The following is a 25,312-nucleotide window of genomic DNA, read 5'->3' as shown; positions in this document are numbered from 1 at the left end:
CAATAAGAATAATAACTAAAATGAAAAAATAAAACAGAAACAAAACAAAAATCAGTAAAGTTTAAGGCGATTTATTTTTCCCTTTTTTCATAATTTTCTTATTTTTATTATTTTTTTCTTTTTTTTCCGATACTGATTGCATGAGACTCTAATTGACTACTAACTAAGTTACTTAAAATTTGTTTTTGTATTTGTTTTTTTTTTGTTTTTGCTGCTGCTTTATTTTTTAGCTGCAAATAATTAAATACGTGTTTAACTCATTTTTTAGTAAGTCGACTCTACTTGGATTTATAACATTCATTTTCTATTTTCTATTCTTTTATTATTTTGCGGTCTTTATAGCCGATCAGTCGCACATTTAATTTTCTTAGGAATTTTAAAATAAATTACATAAAAAATTAAAAATCTAAAAATTTGCATTTGAAAATTTGAAATTATTTAAAAAGAAAATTTAATAACAAATTTGGCGAAAAACAAAAACATAACATATTTGAAAATTAAAAAATTTAAAAAAATTTTTAAATACAGAAAAAAAAACATTAAAAAATTTTTTTTATTGTGAATAATTTAATTTGACAGTGTCAAATCCAAGTGAGAAATATTAATTTATTAATCTCTCTCTCTCTATTTCTCTCAATTTATTAAGAAATTGTGGATAATTTTTAAAATATTGTGAATTTAAAAAAAAACAAATTTTTGAAACTACACGGAATTTTTTTTCGAAAATTTCCTAAAAATTTAATTTTTAATAGTGAGAAAAAGAAATTTGTTAAACAATTTTTAATAATCTTTATTAAGTGGCTGGAGAAAGGTTTTGCATTAAATAGAAAACATGAGATTTATATATGATGATTACTTTTGGAACGGTAAATAGAATTCTAAATTTTATAAACAATCATAATTATTTTTAAATGTCAAACAATTTTATTTCTCAATTTAATTTAAAATTTTTTTTTTCATAATTTCATTAGTCAAATCTTTTTAAAATTAAATTTTGTGTTTTCGCTTGAATTTTTTTATTTTATTTTATTTTAGATTAATTGAAATATGTACACAAGGAATTTTAGTTATAAAAGAAGGATCTTTTAAATTGGACTCAGTGAAAAAAGAGAAACTAAAAAAAATAAATCTTAGAAGAGAAAATTTCCCAAACTTAATTTTATTGCCAGTAAATGTATTTGTTAATATTAGAAGTGTAATTTTTATAAAAACTTTTCAAGTAATTGTTCAATAATATTTTAAATGATAAACTAATTTAATATTAAAATATTCAAATAATTGAAATATTTAATTTATTTTTTTTTTTATTTTTATTGGGACAATATTAAATTACCTAAGTAGTTTTAAAAACTTACAGTCAGATTGTGTTAAAGTTAATTTAAATATTTAGATTTTTTCTGTTTGTCGTGTGTCAATTTTGAAATTTACATTTTAATTTTTTTTTATAAAATTTTCTAATTTAACCTTAACAACTGGTTTAATTTTATGCAAATTTAATTTATTTTAAAGAAAAAATTTATATTTTGCTTTTATTTTGATTTTAATTTAATTTTGAATTTTGTTTTGAAACATTTAATCTTGAATTTGAGCAGACACAAAACATTTTTCATTGCACTTTGAATTTTAATTTTAATTTGGTAAGTATTTTTTGCAAATTCATTTTTACTCTCATATTATTTACCATATATTTAAATTATATATTAACAAATTTTATAATATTTTTATATTTGTATATGTAGAAGTAGTTAAAGAGAAATTAAATAATACTTTAGGTTGATTATTTTTCCATTATAGCATGTGTCTATGAATAAAATCTATATTGTAGTTTTTGATTAAATAAATCCTAATACTATAAATTAATATAGATAAGATATCAATGAAATTCTATTAAAATAAATTACGTTCCTATAATTTATGCTTGTTTTTATTACAAAATACTTAGAAAAAAAAATATTAAAAAATTAATAAATTTGTTATAATATAAAATTAAAATTTTTTACTTAATTTTCTTTAAAATATATATAAATAGGATTTTCTTGTAAAAAAAATCTTGGGCCTAATGAAACTAAGTCAAAAAAGCATGTCTCAATTTAATTAAAGTTTAAGGAAACTTTACACGAAAATTAAGAACAAAATTTTAATTTATATACCTGGAATTAACAAATGGCGGCGAATGGACAACTCTTTCAACTTTACAATGCGGCCGGTCAACCCCAAAAAAAAATATTCTATTGCCACTATTAAAATTAGAAAACTTTTTCCAAAAAATCACAGTCACAATCATAAGTAATATAGATATATAGGTTCATAAAATTACATAAAATTCCAAGCAAGTTTATTATTTTTTGTCAAAACAAAAAAATCAGTTGAAAATGTCTTTTCTTCTTATAAGAAGGTAATGTAAGAAAATCGAGCTACCCATACTCATGCTCAAACAGTACACATTTGACCATAACCCACGAAAGTTTGCCGTCGGTTGCTAAGTCCAACCGATAACTTCAGAGCTATATTAAATACATTAAATACAAAATTTTCTACAACGGCGAATTCAAATTTGAACTAAATTTAAGAAGTTTCAAATGCCACTATGACAATATTTTCCTTGAAACCACAAAAAGATTTCAATTTACTTAAGTTGTTTTACTGTATAACAATATTATTAGTTATGACAATTTTCTTTTGACATATTAAACATTTAAAAATTTGAAACATTAGAAATTGGAATTTAAGAAACCCAAGATCATAAAATTGTAAAAACAACTCAGAAAATCACAAACAAACAAAAAAAATTAAAAAAAAAATTGATCACATTTTGTTTTGCTATAATTAAAGAAACAAAATTACTTTCTTACCTAATGCTCATGGTTTTCTTTAATAAATGAAGTAGTTTAGTTTTACTTCTGGCACCCACCAATGCATACCTGCTGTATGCATGTACAACAATTGCAATATCCTTTTTGTTAAAATTTATAAGGAAATTTTTCTTAATTTTCAATAAGACCTTGAATTTTCAAGTTTTGAAAAATTTAATTTGATTTTTTACATAATTACATAAATAATTGAAGTGTTTGCTGATTTTCAAAAGAAGCGAAGTTTACTGTTTAATTTAATAAAAATAGTGTTAGCGTGCGTACGTGTACATTAAAAGCTTTAGTTGTCTTTCGAATTATTCCCTCATTTAATATATGTACATACTTAATACAGAAATAGAACGCATCTATGCCATAATGAAAAAGAAATTTGATTTTAAAGTGAAATAATTTGCAATACTATCGCTGTATCGCCCAATCCCCCAATCAATTAAATAATTTATTGATTTTATGAAAATTTTTCTGAATTATTTCAGCGAAACTTTTCTGTTCATTTTAAAACAAAATTATTTTGAAAAATTGTCAATTCGCGTGAGCAAACAAAAAAAAGTTTCTTATTAAAAAATATTTATTTCATAAACACATTCATTTCAAAAATACAGGATATTTTTTTAGTAAATAATTGACGAATCCGAAACATATTAAATAATTAAAAAAAGTATATGTATGTATTTGTATCATAAACCCTTGTTATTTCGTATTAACGAATGCGCAGAGGGTATTATAAATATACCATTCTGTTTGTAACGCTACGAAATAGGCATCTGAACGTGAAATTCTTAGTCGATTTAGTTAAGTCTGCCCTTCCGTCAATATATTTACACAAATATAACAAATGTAAGGAATTTTATTCAATTTGGATGTGATTAAAACAGCAAAAGTAGTAGCTATAATGCAATATAATTTGGGTGTAATTGAAACAACAGTAGTAATAGGAGTAGCTATGATAAATATAATGAGATCACTGAAATTTTCACAAACAACTTTGCTACTATTGCTTCTATTCTAATAATATTTGCTAAAGAACTTACACAGCTGTTGAGTGCTACAATACAAAGTTGGGTCAAACCAATGGTTTGTATTGTAGCACTTTTCCCTTCAACAAGTGAAAATTCTGCTTTTAAATACAGTCTATGTATATCCATCACACTATTAAAATTATTTTCATTCATATACAAAAACTCTTTCTAGGATTGCACATTTTTAGGATGAACGATTTATGCAGTCTTTGAAATAAAGCAAAAATTAATATAAAGAGGGGTTAACATAATGCTCGATTTTAAGAGTTAATTGTGTGAGTTAAGGAAAATAATTATATTTTTTAATGTCATGGAATTTACCGTTAGCTTTTTGCGTTTATAGAAATTTTAAAAAAACGTGCGATTTCGGAAATATAAGGTGTCAAAAATTCAAATTTTACAAATTTCAAGGGGCGATAACTTGAGAGGGGGTGGAGATGGAAAAAAATTTTCTTCTAACGAAATGAACTATTTATTAATATCTAAAAGCTCCTAAAATTTCAAGCTTCTACAGGCTGGGGTCTAGAAGAAAAACGACATCAAAAATTTGGAAAAAAAGGACCTTAGATAACGGTAAATTTGAAAGGCCATTTTGTTTTTCTAAAGTCTAACTATAGTATATCGCGCTAGTGGAAGCAAGCCACTGCCTTTCTGCGTTTGCAAAATTTCAAAAATGCTTATGGTTTCATTGCAACAAATAGTTAAAAAAGGCCATTTTTAAGGTTTTGGGGAGGTATAACTTCTAGAGGGGGGGAGATAGGTAAAAATTTTCTTCTACGGAAGTAAGTTTCTAGTAAAGATCTACATACATATAAAATTTCAGCTTTCTATCTTCAAGGGTGTAGAAGTTTTGTAAACAAAAAAAGTGTCCACGGACGGACGGACGGACGAACGGACGGACAGAGTGAAACTAATAAGCACTTTTTTCAAAAAATTTTTTGGAAAAGTGCTAAAAATGACTGATTGTATCTTGGAAACCATAAAGAATAGTGTATTTAAATTTTGTGTAAAAGATTTTAAGTAACAGAACAACTGTTCCGACAAAATACAAAAGAGTTGACACGGTTAACTAAATTTTTCTCGTTTTTTTTGGATTGTAATTAATTAAAGATCTTGGTAATTTTCGGGTTCCTTTCATGTTTCCAAGTCAGTAAGCGTTATTTTTTCCCTAACATTTTTTAATTATCAAATCTCATAATAAAGTTAAAATTTATTGATTTAATTTTCAACCATCTTTGTTTGTTTTTTTTTTTGGTTTTTATGTGATGAATTGTCATTACGAAAACATACGCACATACATATTCCTTTCTAAATTGTGAAATTTATTATTTAACAATAACCGTCATCAGTCGTCACCATCTAAATTCAAAATATCAATTTGAAATAGTTTTTATTATTTTTACCTATCATTTTATATCTTTTTAGCACAATAATTGTTTAGTTTCGTATTAACAACAAAGTATTATAATTATATACATACTTACTTACAAATAGAATAAAAAAATCAAAAAAAAAATTTTATTCAAAATTTTTTTTTGATTTTATTAAAACTCAAAAAAAAGCTTCGGATTCCAAAATTCCAGGAATTTCCGCTTATGTAAGTTTTTAAACATTTCTTCTATTGGACACTTGTTGTCAAAAGAATTTAAATAAAATGTTTTTTTATTTTAAAATAAAAAAAATAATTCGCCTCTTAAGAATTTTATGAATTTTAATTTAAATTAATTAATAAGAATAAAATTAAGGTAGGTAAGTATGTATGTATAGGAAAATGATTTTGACGTATGTATTATAAAATTTAGAATACAGAATGAGTTACTCAAAAAAAAATTTTTGAAGCATACACAAAACTGGTACTTAATCCTTTTACGAAATATTCTAAAATGGGTTCGGTTCCCTCTCCTCAACTCAGCCTTGTTTTTTTATTTTTTTAAACAAAAAAATGTATTGTTAACTCAAAATTAATTATTAATTGAAAATTGAATTGACGCAAAAGTTGGCATTTTGGAATGGAAAAAATCCCCCCCTTTGTTTTTGGGAAATTTTTCCCATTAATAAAACAAGTTTAAAGTATTGTATTTAAGTTTTTTTTTTCAAATATTACTCAAAATTCATACGCAAATTGATTTTAGTAAAAAAAAATTTGATGTTAATTAAGACTATTTAGCGAGAGAGAGAGAGAGAGGAATGAGCAAGTATATGAGAGAAATACAAGGGCAAATGACGTTAAATTTTTAATTAATTCATATAAAGTTGTCATTTAGATGATAATTTCGCTCATAGATTCACTTTCACAATTGTGAAATAAATTTTTACTATTTGGCAATATACATCAAAAAAATGCGAAAGAATTGCGAACACTCATATAGAACAAATAATATATTTTCGCTCAGAAAAACACAAAATATGTACTTTTTGAATGGGAATCGTGTAAAACCAATAGTTAAACCAGAAATGACATGAAAAATATTATTTAAGATAATGTTGAAGCTCAAAATAAAAACAAGAACTTATGATAATTAAATTAGGTATTTCCGAGTATGTCGATTGCCTACAATTGACGTTAGTTATGAATTCCATGGCGTCATGATACTATCGTCAGAAATCATAATATACGCCGTCAACGTAATTGACATCGGTCACCGCTCAATTTGCCAAAGACTCTGAACATAATGTTTAATTATAATTCGTACATTGCCTGTTCCAGATTGCCTTTGAAAATATTATAGAGTATAACTATAAAAAAAATTTAAAGTTCTTGTTTTTTCTCGCAATATTTACAAGTGAAATCTTCGACATGAGAACATTTGTATAAATTTTTCCCACTATATAAAATTACACGCTAAATTTTTATTTACCTTGTATAGTAAATAATTATTACATAATTAAACGCAAATTTATATAATTTATTAAAGTAATATTGCATCATTTTTATGGTAATTTACAAATTTTATTATTATTAGAAAAATTTTCTTATTGATTATATTTGAAATATGTATTCATAGGCTATTACAATGTTAATCCAATCAAATAACTATAAGTACATAAAAATATAAATATGAAAAACAAGTCATATATGCTTGTCCAAAAACACAAATACATTAACGTATTACATATATATAATGTATCTGTTACGTGTAAAGAGCGCTCTTTTAATCTACCTTTAACGTATGTGGTCTTATCAATTAACGTAGATATACAAGTTTGATAACGATAATAAGTTCTTAATCGATTTTTTTTTTCGAATTCCGATCTTCAGTCGTTTTTTTTTTGGTTGAATCACCGGATTGCCGGTTAGAAAATTCAAATTAACTTATTTTAACTAACTATAGGTTGAAGTACTTAATTGTCTTATACATTGGCAATTCTCAAAGCAATGACAAAACTTATTGAATTATTCATATCTTATCGAATTTTGGCAGAGATTCGGAATCGAAGAATTTATAATTTGAATCGATATTAAAATTTTAAAAGCTTTATTTTTTAAAATTCATATACAGAGGTTTAAGCCGGAATATTGCAATTACTTGTTTCAGGTAATACTTTAAAAGCGGTTACAGTTAAATGAAAAGTGAGAGTTAAGCCAGAAACTCTTTTATTAACTCGAAATATATTCGATACTAATCCAACTCCAGAAATTTTATTTAATATATTAAACATTCTGTTTTTATCGTTTTCACAGATTCTCAAACGAAATCTTAAATTCATAATGCCTTTTTCTAACAAAATTTATATCAATAGAATAAAAGTCAAGTAATTAGCCCTACTTAATGCACACGGATAAAGTTGAGTATATGAGAATTCTAAGAAAATATTGTTTAAAATTATAAGGTGAAGGCCACTAAGTACGCTGTCGTTAGACGTACAATGACTAATCATAATTATTTTAAAATGAAAAGTGTTAATTTAATGCACATTTTTGTTTCGATTTTCATTTCTTTTTGTAGTTGCTTTTGATACATCAAAAGCAACAACAGTAATGAATTAAAATGTTTTTAGTGCACCTACATACTAAGTAACAGAAACAAATTACAAAGCTTTAATTAATATAAAAATCATTCCATAACTTACCGTTAACGCTATTATTTTTATTTTATTCTCTATCACTTTAGAATCTATATTACATAATTTTAGGACGCTTTCTTGTCATTGCATATACTTAGGAAACCTTTTTTGTATTTTTAATTTCAAAATTTAACCTTCAACCAAATATTTTTACATAGTTATTGAATTGAATGATAAAACTTATAGAATAGTAGAATATGTAAGGTTTTTTTTGGTTAGTTTTAGTTATATCAAATACAAAATAGTACTCGCTACGATATTTTTAACAAAACTCGAACTCCTTAGCCACTTATTCGGGGTACTTAACAACTACTATACGGTCTATATAAATTTTTATACTGGTAACAAGCCCAACATAATCTAGAAAAATACAAATTACTAAATTCACATATATAGCATATAGGAACATATTAGTACGAAACATAAAGCTTGGGAATTTCGCGTGAGTAATTTTGAAATAAAAGAAACATAAAATTACGATATATGTTCATCAAGAACATTAATTTTATTATAAATATTATGAGATCAAATTATTTGAATTCCAAAGCAGCTTCGGTTAGTGACTGCCAAAAAAGATTTACATAATATTATTGTGCAATAATTGGAAGATCAAATAATATCGTTTTATATTTTGAATTTCAAATATATTTTAATACACTCTGATAATGAAATCTAAATGTAGAATTTTAAAAGCTTAAAAAGAAACGAGTTTTTTTTCAAACTTTTGTTGTCATTTTTCTTATAGGAGTTGTAGGAGTCTGAAATTTCGGCAGGTTCTAGACTCTAATAAATAATTCGTTTCATAAGAAAAAAATTCTCCACCCTCTTCTTGCAAATAACAACTTCAAAAATCAAATATTATTTTTTCAAAAAAAAACCATTATATCTTCGTCTAATGTGTCTAACCTTTGGTGGGCTCTGCTAATTTTATTTATTTAAGAGGTATACACTTTAACCAAACTTTGTTGTTTGCCAAAGATAGTAGAACGAAAATTTTTTGTCCCTTCATTGATTATATGAAGTTACGTGGTATGAAATCATTATCTGGGACCCTTTAATCGTTATAAAATTACTCCATATTTTTTTATTGCATTAAAGTTAGTACATTATGTTATTGTAAAACATATGTGCATAATTTTAGTACATTTTGTTATTGTAGAATAAACTATACAGACCAGATCAAGGGAAAAGTGATAATGTACAAACAATTGGTTATGCCCGAATTTATTTAAAGATAACATTTAACAACAATTGAAGTTTTTATTTATTTCCACATTTATGTTGACAGATTCAAGCTGTAATTAATCGTTTTATTTTGAACTTCTCCTGTATACTTAATTAAATCTTATAAATTTTTATAAACACATTCCATTCATACATATACATTTTAAAAAGTGCGTATTATAATGATTTCCGTTACTAATACTCTAAGAATGATACGAAAATAATCATTGTCCAAACCACCCAAAAATTCTTTAAAATTTATTTTCTTTTTGTTATACACAACATTTAAATGTGTTTCCAACGATTTCTGCGTTATTTAAATTCCATTTATACTTATGCAAAATTTCCGAGAAATTCTAATCAAAAAAAAAAAAAGAATTTATTTTAAAATTCTTATAAAAATTTTCACAAACACTCACCTTTACCAATATAAAAAAAAAAAGAAACAAAAACACAACAACTTAAACTTTTAACACAAATATTCCTTTAAATTTCCGCAAGGTCAAAAGAATATTAACATTTTCCTCCTTTCATAATATTTTAATTTTATTTATAAATATTGAATTAAATTCTTTAATTCGTACAAATTCATTTGCCTATATAAACAATAATAAATATTTTTAAAAAATGAAAAAAAAAATTAAGCACAAACAACACACAAATGATATTTTCATATAAAATTATTATAAAGAAATTTTCCAAACCATAATAGGAAGAGAATAGCATTCATTAAAATCATCTATAAATTTTAGAACGCAAAAATTGTTTAAAAAAATCTTTGAAATGGAATTTTGTTTTTGTGGTGAAGTGTGCCAAAGTGTTTTCCTAAAAATTTTCATTCATAAAAAATACAAAATTAAAGAGAAAATATATAAGAAATTTTTCGTTTTCATACTTTTGTTTTTTTTTTTTTTTGGCAAAATGACAATTTTTTATTAAATTTTACTATTATAGCACACGAGTTACAAATCATCAAAATTTAAATTATATACGCGATTTAAAATATTTTCTAATTGAGTCATTCTTATAATTTTTAAGAAATTGAAAATTTTTTTTTAATTTAAATTTTTAGCGAAAAAATAATTAAGAAGAAACAACAAGGCACAAACAAATTGTCATCATCATTATAAGAACACATTAAAAATGAAAAGTTAAACAATATTTTCTAATTTCAAAGAGTTTTTGTTCTGAATGTAAAATAAAATGTTGCCATATATTCAAAAATTAATTATTATCAGATTTGTATTTAACATTAATGTGCCCAAAATGAACTGTCATTTTACAATAATCTCATTAACATTCCCCCTAGATATATGCAATTATTTTATGAAAATGATTCAATAACATTTTTCGAATATTGCTTCTTAATTTTAACCCTCCACCGTCGTAAGTGTTTTGATTATTTTATTTGAATTGTAAAAGTGAAGGGTATAGAACCTTTTAGTCACTATTTATATAATTTTTTTAAAAATTAATTTTTATTTGCCATATTAACGACATATAACACCATTTACAAATTATCTATCTCTTTTTTGCAAAATTTTGATTCTAATTTAAAATATTTCTTTTTTTTTTTTGTTTAATTTTCGAGTTCATTCTTTAAAAGTTAATGATAACAATTTAACCACACACACACAAAATTATTCATAATTTTTTTAAAATTTTAAATTTGAATATTTATTATTTTATTTCTTTTTATTGTTTTTTTATTTAGTTATATATTCATATAAATAAATAAAAAAAAGGAATTTAAAATTTCAAAATAAAAAAAAATAAAATACAAATGATAATAAACGTGCACACATTTCGAATAATAAATAAAAAATATTCACATATACACATTCATTATGTAGGTATGTATATGTAAATAGAAAAAAAAAATAATAAACATAAATTTCTAAAAATCTTATTTACTCATAATGTGCTCTGAGTCAGCCACTGACAGCTTTTTCTTTTTTCAAGAAAAATTAAAAAAACAAACAACTTTTTTTTACTCAACTCACATATAAAATTATAAAAAGCTTTCACACACTTTTAAAACATCAACAATTAAATTCTCCTAATGTTATTCATTTACGATATCAAACTTATATTACAATTTACGATAAAAGAATATTATCAATGTGTAAGTTGATATAATATTGTAAACTATCTAACAAAACACAAAAATAACAAGAAAAAAAACGATATTCTTGTGGACAGTTATTGAATACATAATACATATGTACATACTTAATGAACACCTACTATTTTATATACATACCTAAGTATATGGTTATATCAAAAGTTTAAAAAAATGACACATACCAAGCTGAGTTCGATAAAATTAAAAAAAGAAGGAAACAAATAAAAAATAGAAAAAAAAACTTGAAACTATTGTGAATAATACCAAAAACAGTGTTGGGAACATCACTTTTTTTCAAGTTTTTAAGTATCAAAGTCATACAGTTTTTGTCCGCCAAAAATGCTACTTTATATTTGAACATTTTTATTTAATTATTTTTATTGTTTAACATAATTTATATTGGTTTTCGAATATTCCATTTACATTATGAAATGGTTCAAAGAAATTGTAACAACTCAAAAGATTTTAATTATGTCAACAAATTTTACAACTTTTTTAACATGGTTAAAAACTTTTAACTCAAAACCAAATCAATAACTCGACAAAATTAGATTATTTGCTCTCAAAGGCCTAAATAAAAAAAGATCCTATGAACTGAGGTAAGAAAGGCCAGTTGAACCAGATTCCCTACGCTTCTCAATGCTTGAATATTTTTATTGATTTATTTGTAATATTTTACTTTCTTCTTTAAAGCTAATTTTCTAGTTTGGAAAATAAAATTTTTGCCTATAAGCAATCATGTATAAATTTTCATTAATTTCTGCATCATTTAACTAATATTTAAAATAAAAAATGCCATTTTCTATCATCTCTAATTATTAATAATCAAAATTTATGTAAATTGTAAATATCAAAACACTTACTTCGGATCTTTGGTTATAATTTTAAAGTCGACCGCTTTCACTCTACTTAGATAATATCTCTTTATTTATATTTCTTAAAATTTTAATGTTAGTATATAATATTACTGTAAATTATGAGATTTAAATAACTTCCGTTTATAAAAAATAAACAACTTATTAGTACTAGTATCGAAATAACTTTTTTTCTTTGAAATTTTTGATACAAATGAGTTGCTTTTATTGTGACAACACTATTTATTTCGGCAACAATGTTAAAATATTTAAAATATCATAGAATTTTAAAATGATTACCTTATAATATTTTACTTATTTTGTTTTTCTCTATATCGTGAATACTCTTTTTTTCGCAATAAGTGCATTGTACACATAGATATTTACATACATAAATATATACATACATTCATCTCTTTTACTCATACATTATAAAAACATAAAATAAACCTTACAAGAAAACAAATTTTTTTCTTATTATTATTATTATTTTTTGTTGTTTATATGTATAAGAGTATAAAAGCCACAAGTCCATCTATATATTATATACATATAGATATATATAAATATATATAACTGCGTGTATATTATACATACATATAATATCTAAATAAATAACAAACAAAAACAATAATAATATTCTATTATGAATGAATGATGATGATTAATGATAATGATGAGCAAGTTAAATACTACTATCGTGACACTTACTTTCTTGTTATTCTCTTCTTTACACGTTTAACAATATTTTTATTTTTATTATATTTTGTTTTTGTTTTTCTGTTTTCTCTGTTATTGTTTTTCATTTTTCTTAAGAAAAAAAAGTGTTGAAATTTTAAAGTATGCCGGTTAAATCAGTCATTATCAAATGTTCTGGCTACCCAAAAGGACGTTGAAAATTCTAAACAAATATTAAAAACAAAAATAAGTAAATAAATAAAAAAATTTAAGAGTTTATAAAATTAAAATCTTATTTTAAATGAAATATGAATTTGAATAAAACAAATTTAAATTTATTTTAAAAAAAATAAAAAACTTGTTATTTAAATATTAAACATTTACTGTTATCTTTTATTAAAATTTTAATTAATTCTTGTCTTCTTGAATTAAAAAAAATTTAATTATAAAACTTTAAATTATATTACTTTCATACAAATATAAGAGAATTTGATTTTAATATTAAAGCAATAAAAACAAACCTACGAATTGTGTAATTTAAAATAAAAACGATAAAAGAACGTGAAAATAACAGCAATAAAAAAATTTACAAGTGGTAAAATAAAATTTGTGTTTATTGTTCACTTTTCAATAAAATAAAACAATTTAAATTTAAACTTTATAATAAAATAACTATAATAAATAAAAAAAATAATAATGTTATCACTAAGTAACTATATTTGTCAACCAAAATATTGTAATTATTATTTACTTTTTTTCTAATTTTAATTTTAAATACTCATTTTATATTTAATATATTTTTGTTTATTTTAATATTTAAATTTTTACCTCGCTATCTTATATTAAGCACAGTTTTCAAAAACAATTTTATTTATAATTTTTATTATTTTTTTTAAATTTTGTTTTAATAATTATTTTTAATATAACTATAATAGTAGAAATTTTGAAAAATTGTGTGAATTTTGAATATATTTACTAATTTTTGAAATATTTTGTTTTTAAAATTCCTGTTACTCTACTATTTAAGAAATAATTCTGGTGTATTAAAATCAAATTGCAAAATTTTAATGACATTTTGTTTCTTCTGTTTTTTATATTAATTAGTATTTTGTCAAAAATTTTATTTTTTTGGTAAATATGTACATAAAATACACATTATTATAATATTATTTATTTTATAAATTTTATTTTTATAAATGTTGTAAATAAATGTAATTTATTTAGAATTTATATCACACCTTATATTTCCATCAATATTCATTTACTTATCTAGTCATAATTTAGCTGTAGTTGTTGTTTATTATTATTTAATGAAATAAGTTAAGTACTGCAAATTGATGCTTCGAAAATAATTTCGAAAAAAAAACAAAAAAATTTCTATATTTTAAATTTATACATTACAAAATATTTTGTTTGTAGTAGAATTTTAATGATAAGGCGAATTCTTTGAAACAAATTCATACATCTAACTAAAATGAATAAAATATTGAATAACAAAATGTTATTTATTGTCCACAATTTTGAATTTGAATTTTAAAAATTTACATTAAATTTTTTATTACTGCTAAAAATGACAATTTCATGTACTCAGCCATACAATTTTAATTGCAAAATAGTTGTGAATTATATATGAGCTGGTTTTTTCGAAAGTTGTATAAGTCCACTTTTTAAAAAGACTAAGTTAATCGTAATCTTGATGAGCTATAAACCTCTTTTACTTCTTGAGACTTTGATGAGCTATCAAGACCTTCAACGCCTTGTTACACAGTTACAATCACAATTTCAACAGAGTTCTATTTAGACATAAAATAAACAAATTATGTTATCATGACCAATATTTTTCAATTGATTCAAACGCAAACCCTTAAATATCTCAATATATAAAAAAGTGGATTTATACCACTTACAAAAAATCAGGTTATATTTTCTTTAACAACAAATTCTCTAAAATTTTTCTGTTGCAAATATCTCTAAAATTTACATGCAAATATAATGAATTTTCTACATTTTAACAAAACAATTCCAAGTACACTCAATTCAATAACCACGTTATTTTTTGGTGTTCCCCTTTGGGTTGCCCATATAATAGAAAAATCTATAATAAAACTTGATTTCAGACTCCTCTCGTTTATTTTTAAAATTCATATTTCAAAAATGCTTTTTATTCATTACTCAATATGTATTCTACTTAGCATTCATATTTATTTCAAATTTTGCGAATATGGCGACCTTGCAATTTATACACCATTTAAAGTTTGCATATATATACTATATATGCAAATATATGCATACATAATACTATTACTTTTATATGGTTTCTATAGTTAAAAATGTGTACTATCTCAAAATAATTCTAAATAAAAAATTTCAGCGTAATTAAACAAGATTTTTTTATAGCATTTCAAAACTTTCATTTAATTTTTTTCTTAATTTTATTTCAACACTATTTCATATACAACTATTTTTTTCATATTTAATTATTGTATCGCAAGTATGACGTCAATACGCACAATATTTCGTTGTATTTTTTTTTATTAATTATTTAATTACTAATCAATAGATTAATGAACGCAGTTGTGGACGTAATGCAAAATAGTGGTTTAATGATGACCTACTTTTAAATTCACAAAAGAAAAAGAATTTATGCCAAGCCTATAATTATGCAATTTTTTGTTTATATAAATCTTTAAAAAAAATAGCTAATACATGTCTATTAAATGTAAAATTTCTTTTGAGATCAAAATTTAAAATTGATTTAGAAAAATCATATAAATAATGTGCCTTTTTAATTTTTACAAGATCCTTACTTTAATTTAGAATTTTAAGTATTCCCTTAATTTCTAATGCAAAAAATATAATCCAGATCTAAGTTTATGAAATGGAAATAAATTATCTGAAAAATTGTAATATATTGATTCACGCTTACATACATATAAATTGTAAATATAACATATCATATCAATTATTAATAGTGACCTCTTCATAGCTAACATGTCGTAAGTCGAAAATAGCACTTTTGAAATAAAAATATCTTATTTGAACCGGATGAACAAATTTGATTAAAAAATGTTTTATATGTATTAAATTTTTCAAAAATTTCAACCTTTTGTGAAAAATTTAATTAAATATTTTAAATATTTTTATTCTTCCAAAAATTAATCCATTTTGTGGTTATAATTCACATAGAATTAATAAACACTTTATATCCGTGATGCGTTAAGTTAACTTGAATAAATTATTCTTTATTAGTTAATTATTTTTCTCTCAAATATTATTGCACAATAATTTCAAATAAATTAATATAACAATATACATACTAACTTTTCTAATAATCAGTTATATTAGTCATAAATTTTAAACATGAATTCGATTGAAACATGAAACAAGATATGTAATAAATTTTCTTAAAATACACGTATAACTAATTCTCATCAGCTTTCAATCCTAAAATAGAATTTCATCAATTCACCTTTAATAGTCGATATATTTCAGGTAGTATATATAGAACTATGAATATAAATGAATTAAACGTAATGGAAATTCTTACTATACGGACACTAATTACTGACTACCATATTCTGGGAATATTAAAAATTTATCCAAATTCCAAATAAGAATCTAAAAATAAAATTATTGAATGAAGCAATTTTTTCAAAATTTGTTACGTATTTTTTACCCCTTTTTTTTATTATTATATAATATTAATTGTTATTAAATATTATTAAATTACCGGATTTCAACTCTCAATTACAAGTATATATGCAATTAGTTTACCGGCTTGGGAAATTTCACAAAAATTTTAATACACTTTCTTTTGCAAAAAAAAAAACAAAAAGCTTTTTCTTCTTGTTTTGAAATTTCAACATTTTTACATAATATTGAAATTAATTTCATAAATTCTTTAATAACTATATATATACAAATGTTTTATAAAAAATAATATGAATATTAAATGAATTCTAACTTTAATACCATACTTATGACTTCAAAGAATTTTAAAACTTGTTTCGGATGGTATTTCCAAATAGCCTTTTCCAATAAAATTCTGACTTATTATACATTGTTTAAACTTCTAAATCATTTACACTTAAATCAAATTAATTAGGTATTCTTATTGATGTTAAAAAAAATATTAATAATTCTAATAAAATTTTTTAGTTTAAAGCTTCTTTTATGGCGATTTTTATAGAATTTTGTGATATTTATTCTTAGTATATTGGTTGATGCTTAATATAACTTAAGTTTAAGTTTATTATGAAATTTGTTAGATTCTAAAGAATTTCACTTTTCAAGTCAATTCGTATAAAAAAATAACAAAAGAAAAAAATCAAAAGTTCTTTGTATTTTAGCATATTGTTATTAAATAAACATTGAAGTCGAGCAAAAATTTTTATATAAGAAAAATTTGAGTTTATTCTTGAATAAAAGATTTCTTCTTTTATTCTATAGTTACGTTTAGTCAAATGTGCAGGGTTCATTTTATTAATTTTTAATAAAAAAAAAAAATAAAAATTGGTTAAAGAATTCAAAATATGAAAATTTTGACATATCTTAATTTAGATGTGCATAAACATCGAACTTAAGTCTTATGAAAAAACCAAGTTATGGTACTCCTTTTAAATGTAGGAACGTGTCCAACACCTAATAGAAAGACAAAATAGATCCTTATATGCTGGCCGCGGTGCACTTTTACCCTACCTGTATAATCTACAATATACTAGTTTCAAATCCTCCTTATAAGAGGGTTTAACTGGGAGTCTTACTTTGAGGGTATTATATAGAGTTATATAGTTTTACATACGTTAAATGGCAGCCTGTGCAAATTTAATTGAACTTATTTTATTAAAATTTTTAACATATTTATTAGAGCCTTTTATTAAATTTATTTATTTGTATGAATTGATTTTTAATTAAAAACATAACACCCAACATGATTCGATCATAATTTTTTACAATATTATACAATTTAGGCTATACAGACGATAAAAACAGCAAATTTTATAAATAATGGGAGGAAAAATAGGAACGGTCGCTTTTGTAAGTTTTGTACTAACCAAAAACTTAAAGTTAATATCGCCACTTCGCACATTCTCTAATTATTTTATACAATCTACATATGTATATCATTATTCAGCCTTCATCTGTTAAAAATCTTGTATAAAATGTATTAAAGAAAAAGTAAAAGATTATGTAAATTTTTAATAGCGTCAAAATAAAATAAATAATCTAAATTACATTACTTTTCAAATCAAGCTTAAAATAAAAAAAAATAATTTCAATATTTTTCTATGCTATCTAAAACATAATTACCAGTTTACAACCCTGATCAAATTATTTCTATTTATAGATGGCGTAAGCAAATCATAATAAATATATCATTAATTTAACTTGTGACGTACGTACTAAGCGATCATGTACGTCAGTACTTTAGAAAATATGTATACAAATTTTTTTTTCTCCTCTTCTTTTTTATATTTCAAAATACTTTCCAAAAATAAAAATCTAAACAAGTTTTAGCTATTTAAAATATTAATTTTTAACATTTTTAGTATTGTAGCATACACAGACAAATTGTCATTAAAGAGGCTAATGTACACCGAATACGGCTTATATAAAACAAAACAAAAGAAAAAGATGTAAAAAACAAGAGAAAGATTGAAAGAAATAACATTATAAAAGAGTAAATTAAACGAAAAGAGAAAAAATAACAAAAAAATTCTTACCAACCAACCAGTTACCTGACATAAATTAAGCAAAGAAGAATTAAAAAAACATGTTTATGGGTTGATCCAAACAATTTTGGGATACTTGTAATACCATTTTATGCATTTTAGTATAAAAATTTTAACGTCAATAAATGTTAAAGAAGTAATAGGAGTGCCGAAATTTTTAGTACTCTTTCTGAATCATTATATTATTAAGTGAGCGTTTCTGAACTGATGGAAATTATTATTATTCACCCGTTGTGACTCATAAATTTGACATTTTGAATAAAGTATGTATTTATAAGACGATATAAAACAATGTTACGCTTTATATTTAATTGACGAAACCTGTTCAAAAATTTTCATTCAAACGGAATCATTATTTTAAATTGGGTTTCTAACTTATTTGAAACTTAAAATAATAATTAAATAATAAATATTCATCTAAAGTGCCTTATTAATTTTATATTTATTTAAAGTTATAATTTAGATCGGTACCATTGGTATCATGGTTATTAATTTCTTATTGTTACTAATGAACTAAACTATTCAATAAAATTTTTTAAATACTAGAGTAAATTGTGAATAAATTGTGCGTATAATTATAAATATTTAATAAAATTAAAACAGATTTTGTTTAATTACTAAAACAATTACAAAATCAACTTGAAATCCCGAAATCTTAAATGAGAAAATTTCAAATTTGGAAAGTTTTAAATTTTTGTGCAGCTTCTGCTCATCTTTAAATTCGAATTGTTAAATAATTTTATGAGCTACGTAACTACATAAAATAATTAGAACAAATTAATCAAAACAAGATACTAACTGAAAATTATTTGAATTAAGTAATGAAATTAGCTAAAACACTAACAAAAAAGTTTCGGGTTACTCCCAATTACCAACACCTCACTCAACTGCCGATAGTCAATGTTTCAAGTATAAAATATTGCCATACAAGCTGAGTCTCACATATTTTATTATTTTTCCAATAACATTCCAAATCAAATCCAAAGTTTGTTATACGACAAATAAGTAACACAAATTGAAAAGTGTTGTGCGTTGTTTAAATTGACACGTTTTATTGTTTTGGTTTTATAAGTCACTTAAAACCGCAGTATTATATTTACTTTTATTGTTATATTTGTTTTCCGAATTTTCTGCTTATTTTTTTTATTTTTGTTAGTCGGTTTTGTTTTCAATAATATTTTCAATTTGTTTTTATTTATTTTTTAAGTATGATTTGTTCTTATACAGCGTTTGTTGAACTATACCCAAGTTATAAACACATCCATAATAATTGTTAGAAAAATATGTTGTTTAAAAATTCAAATCGTGTGTTTAAATTGGTACTTATACGATGATTTATATTGACATGTGCTAGGCACAAGCATTGAATTTATATTTTTTTCATTTTAATTTTTTTATTTCATTCAAAATTATTATGGTTATTTTTTACAATTATTATATGTAAAACTAGCAATATAATTATATAATATTTATTTGGGATTCACATTTGATATACTTATGGATAAGTTGATCAAAACAACATGTTTTATTTCGTGTCATCCCTAAAAATATGCAACATAAAGAGTTTTAAAAAAAAATTCTACTATCACTTAAAGAATCCCATACTCCATTAAAATTTATAATGTAGTGTTTCGAAATTTGAATTATTAATTCTGACAGTGTCACAATACTTCAAAATATTAATCTAAACCAATTTTAAAAATTTATGTGTACAGTATTGCCAAATTGAAAAAAAAACGCTCTTTAACAAAGTCAAATTTGATTTGAAACTTTGACAAATTTTTAAAAATGTGTGCAAGTAAAATTTCTTATAGACAATTTTTTCTTGCAAGTATGTCTCCGGTTTTTCATATTCTGATCAATTGAAATCTAAAATATACGCTTGAGATGATTTTGTTGTATGTAATTTGAAAGTCATGTTTATTTGCTATACATAATGCTATATATTCCGCACAGATGTATTATCTAAATTACACTCATTGTAGTTTTCAATTTTTTATTTAAGAAATTCAAAGTATGTATGTGACGTATAATTTTATGACTCAATAATATCATTCACGAATTTTTATTCTTTTTCAACCTCATTTATTTAATAAAAATATCTATAATAATACAATGTTATAAAAATTATTTTTTAAAAAATATCAGAAATTTAATTTCCGTAACATTAGTAAAAATTTTTTGATTTACATCATTCCTTTACAATTAGAATATGTGAGTTCACGTACGCAATAAAAAAAGATTTTATTACATGTACTATAGTTATATTTTTAAATTAATTTAAGCGCCATCTCTAACTATACCATTCATTTTATAAGAAAAATTTTCAACTACTTGAAAAATCAAGTTTTATTATCAGATTGAAATCTTTTGCCTGATAAAAATTCTTAAAAATACAATTTTAGTTTAACATTAAGCTTTTATGTAAAGTATAACCAAACGTTTGGTTAAGGGTTAAAATTAAAAACAATAGGTACCTATATGTATATGCTATAAAATTATTTAATAACGATTTCAGAAATTGTATCCTTTCTATATTTAAAATTGCGAAGACAAGCAAAAATCGTCTAAGTCAAGTTTTTTCAAGTTCTAAGTTGTGATTTTAAATTTTTTTACAAGATCCAAATTTCATACAATTTAATCTATATTCTGGAATATCAGCAAATTATTATATTACATAAATTCTAATTTTAATATCTTAATTATTATTTTGTTTGAAATGATACTATATGGCTGATGAACTTTTATTAGTTCATTCTTTTTAACACGTCATAAATAACAATTTTGATTTTAATAAAATATTTCTTATATAACAAAAAATAAAAATAAATTTTTTTAAAATTCAATATTCTATTTATTAGTTTCTTGAAAAACTCTAATAATATAAAAAAAGTTATAGAGAAAATTTGCATAATAATGACCATTTAATTCAAGATAAAAAAAATTTGTCTTTATTTAATTATTCTACTGAAAACATAGTTGAATCATATCTTAATTTTCTATTTAATTTAATAATTATATACAGATTATTAACCAAATCATTTGGAAAAAATAACATCAACTGAATTCTAATTAACTTATTAGATAGAATATAAGTTTTCAAAAGAAAAAGTAAAATTTTCAGCACGTGATCTACAAGTTTTTGTTGAAATATAAACGCGACCGTTTTTTACCAATACAATAATTTAATATTTCACATATTACAATCCGAACTAATTGTAATAATGTCTAATTACTACACATTATTCTCGTGTAGAATAATATAAAAATATTAAAATGCTAAGCTTAGTTCTAACTTTACTCACCTAAAATTTTCAATAATAATTTTTACGAGTATGTTGGAAGCAATCTTTAAATAAATTTATTAGTTTTAAGTATGTTTAAGAACACTCAAATCCAGTTATCATATCAGTTAATTGCACGTGGTTTTATTTAGAAATAAAATATTAAAATTGCACGTGGTTTTATTTAGAAATACACTAATTAAATAATATATTCCAACATTTTTTGTACAAATTTTTAAATATTATTTGTATAAAAATAGCTAAAATTGGCAATGCTATCTATATTTAATTGCATTATTATAAATTATTTGTTCAAATTATTAGATATTAATTTTTAAAGTGTAAAATTTTAAAATCTTATTTATTTGTATATTTCCATTTGAGAAAAAATTCAAAATTCTGTTTTCTAGTATTCTAATTAATTTTAAAAAGGCGGTAGTTTATACCATATTGCATCGGCTTTGCGCCCATTTTACTATTAAAAAGAAATCGTATTTAAGGAAGAAACTTAATTGTTTATACACAGAATGATGTCATAATGCATTGAACTTCCTCTGAATCATAATTAAGGCCGATAAAACAATCAAGTCTAATTAATTGTATAATTCTCCTTTCAATTTTTTTATCCTACTTCGCTCCTAGGAAGAGCATAGGGCTGGTGTATGATTATTGTATATAACCATGAATCAGTTTCTGACGTCATTGGCTTTACTAGGTAGGTGACGAACCTACCGTACCTCCTTTCAATAATCTTTACGTATTTAGTATAGTCTACAAAGCACTAGAATTGCGATTAATTTTCCTTAGCCAACATAATTTACATTAAAAATATTCTAAATTGAATTAAAAAAAATTAATATGTAATTAAAATTAATGCAACTGTTAAGGTGATCGTGCTTTAATATCAAACATTTTTCATACATTTTGTTTGATGAGAATTGACTGACGTTCAAACAGAATGAATCAATCAAAAGCCACGTGTTACAGATAATTTCTACTATTCCAATACATTTCAACCCTTTTTGTTTATATTTATTTTTAACATTATTATTAATCCCTCTTATGCTCTTGACCAAATGCGAAATTGATTTAAGCACATTTTCTTATCATTTTATTTACAAAATATTATTTTTTCAATATCGATCTAGTAATAAATCTAATAATTATTTTATCGTCTCTATCTTATATTTGATCTTATCTTTTATATGCGATTCAACAATTACAGTTAAACAAATGAATGTATCGATAATTTCTTATCAAAATTTTAACTAAAATTCAATTGACTTTGAAACAAATTAACAAATAAAAAATGATAACATAATTTTAGTAATAAATTAAAAATCGTAAGTTGTACGGATTATTTCCCTGACACAAATTGTATGACGAAAAGTAAAAAAAAAAATAAAAGCGAAAAAACTAAAAATCATTAAACGTAAAAAAATCTGAACTGAAATTCGCAACTAAAAAAAACAAGAAAAACTTCATATATTGATCGTTTTCATTCATTTTGATTTTGGAAAAACCAACAAACTGTTATCGTTCATAATTTTTCGTGTAATATTTAAGTGCGAGCGTAAAACAGAGTAAATTTTAAAAGAAGGAAAACCAAGGAACAAGTGAATTAAAAAATTTTTCGTTTGTTTTGTTTTTTCCGTTTCTTTTTACAAACTGGGTATTTTCTTACTATAAAAAACACTCACAACTAATATTTGTGTATAATTTTTCTTATCTTACACACTAGTGATATAATCTTTCTCTTTTCTCTTTTTCTTATTTTAAATTTTTTTTTTTTATAAAATTATGACGTAGATTGGTTTTCCACCTTTGAAATATTTCCCATATTGATATGTTATAGGTGAATTCTATTTATAGAGCAGAGAATTGCATTTTTTTAAATTTACAATAATATTAAAGCATGTTATGTGCATAACATGTTACATGTTAAGTTGAGTGGAAAATTATGCAAGAATTTCTAATAAAATTATTTATAGATAATTAAATATAATGAAAAGGTAACAATCATTTCAATATAGAGTTAGATTATTTTAATATATATAGAGAAAAATTATTAATTATAGTAAAAGTTTGGAAAATAATGGAAAGTTTAAATTTAAAATTTTGTAATTTATTTTGTAAACAAATTTCCTAATTTTATTCTACTTTAGGTGTCCTTTTTTAAAAATTTAATACACTAGATTAACAAATAATTATTAGCCAAATTTAGAAACTTAGGAATCATAGAATTATGGTCAAATTGATAAGCGAAATGGAAATTTCCACCCACGGTCTAAGTTAAATTTTATAAAATAATTAGGTGGCAGTACAATCTTTATTTCCCAAATTTGATACTTAATTCAATTTAAAGATTATGTTTCCTATTTCTTAATTGAATTTTAAAATAATGTTGTACTACTATCAACTTGACTAATTCAGCAATGCAATTTTAATTGCTGAATAAATCAAATTGATGTCTGATTTCTATTCCATTTCCAGTTGTAACAGCTTTAATTACTCTCTGGTAATAATCCGTTCATTCACCATTACAGATTAATTGCCTATACAATGTTATAGGAAAACAGAAAAGCTCAAGTACCTGCAAATATAAAATTGTATTTCATATAATACAGATAGCATATACGACTATTGTTGTTATTATAAAATAACATTGATTTTTAACTGATGATAGCGTCAAGTGTAACGTTTTTGAATTACTCAATTTTTGTTTACGTTTTCTTGTTATTGTTATAAAAATATGTACACATATATGTAGGGTATACAAAAATTATGAAAAGTTAACCGCAAAAATTTTATACTCATAAAGGAAAATTTATAATAAATTAAAAAACGAACGTAAACAAATTTTTTTTTTTTGTATTTTTATATTTTGGTACGATACCATTTTTATAAACAAAACCCAACTGGGTTAACAACTTTTAAATTGTATTAGTGTTAAAATTTGTATATTTTTTTTGTTTTCCGTTTCTCATATATTCTTTTATATCAAGAGTGAGGAAGACTTTTTATATTATATCTTTCTTTCAAACATGTTGATAGATAGGTACTCATTTTTTCAACAGTAAGTGTTACCAGACTATATGTGAGTCAAAATAATATTTTTATTGTAGAATTCAGCTTATGTATTTTTACTAATCAGTTTTATTGTCATATCGGATTAAAATTATGTAATTATCTTAAAAAAAAGAGATATTTCGAATTTTAAAATTTTCAATTCAAGAAATTCAATATGCTACTCCAATATTGGAGAAAATTACAATGCATAAAAAAATTTATTGAATTCAAACAATTATGGTAACACCGTACACATTCTACTTTAATGTAATCGGATACGTATAAATATTGAAATTGAACAGAAAAAAAAAGATACCAAAACAATGATAAAAAAATTCACTTTCAAAGAGACGAGAGTTATTTAATATAAAAATTGTGGTAGTAGCTAGTGA

The 25,312-nt window shown here is 22.8% G+C and overlaps 1 protein-coding gene across 4 annotated transcripts in view; it reads left to right on the top strand.

Annotated features, from left to right (window-relative positions):
- Positions 1-670: 670 nt before the first annotated feature.
- The window catches only part of LOC129615469 (embryonic polarity protein dorsal), an 83,983-nt gene continuing 59,341 nt past the window's right edge, over positions 671-25,312 (top strand). The window contains exon 1 of one of the 4 annotated variants that reach the window (XM_055530698.1): positions 671-866. In XM_055530698.1, the coding sequence (XP_055386673.1) occupies positions 833-866 (34 nt within the window). In that variant the 5' untranslated portion in view covers positions 671-832. Of the gene's footprint in view, positions 867-1,405; positions 1,638-13,456; positions 13,572-25,312 lie in introns of those variants that run through there. The other 3 variants (XM_055530700.1, XM_055530697.1, XM_055530702.1) reach the window with 3 other exon arrangements.

The sequence above is a fragment of the Condylostylus longicornis genome, unplaced genomic scaffold, assembly GCF_029603195.1.
Source record: "Condylostylus longicornis isolate FDR11 unplaced genomic scaffold, ASM2960319v2 ptg000135l, whole genome shotgun sequence".
Lineage (NCBI taxonomy): Eukaryota > Metazoa > Arthropoda > Insecta > Diptera > Dolichopodidae > Condylostylus > Condylostylus longicornis.
The sequence above is the reverse complement of the archived record's forward strand: the minus strand, read 5'-3'. Positions and strand labels throughout refer to the sequence as shown.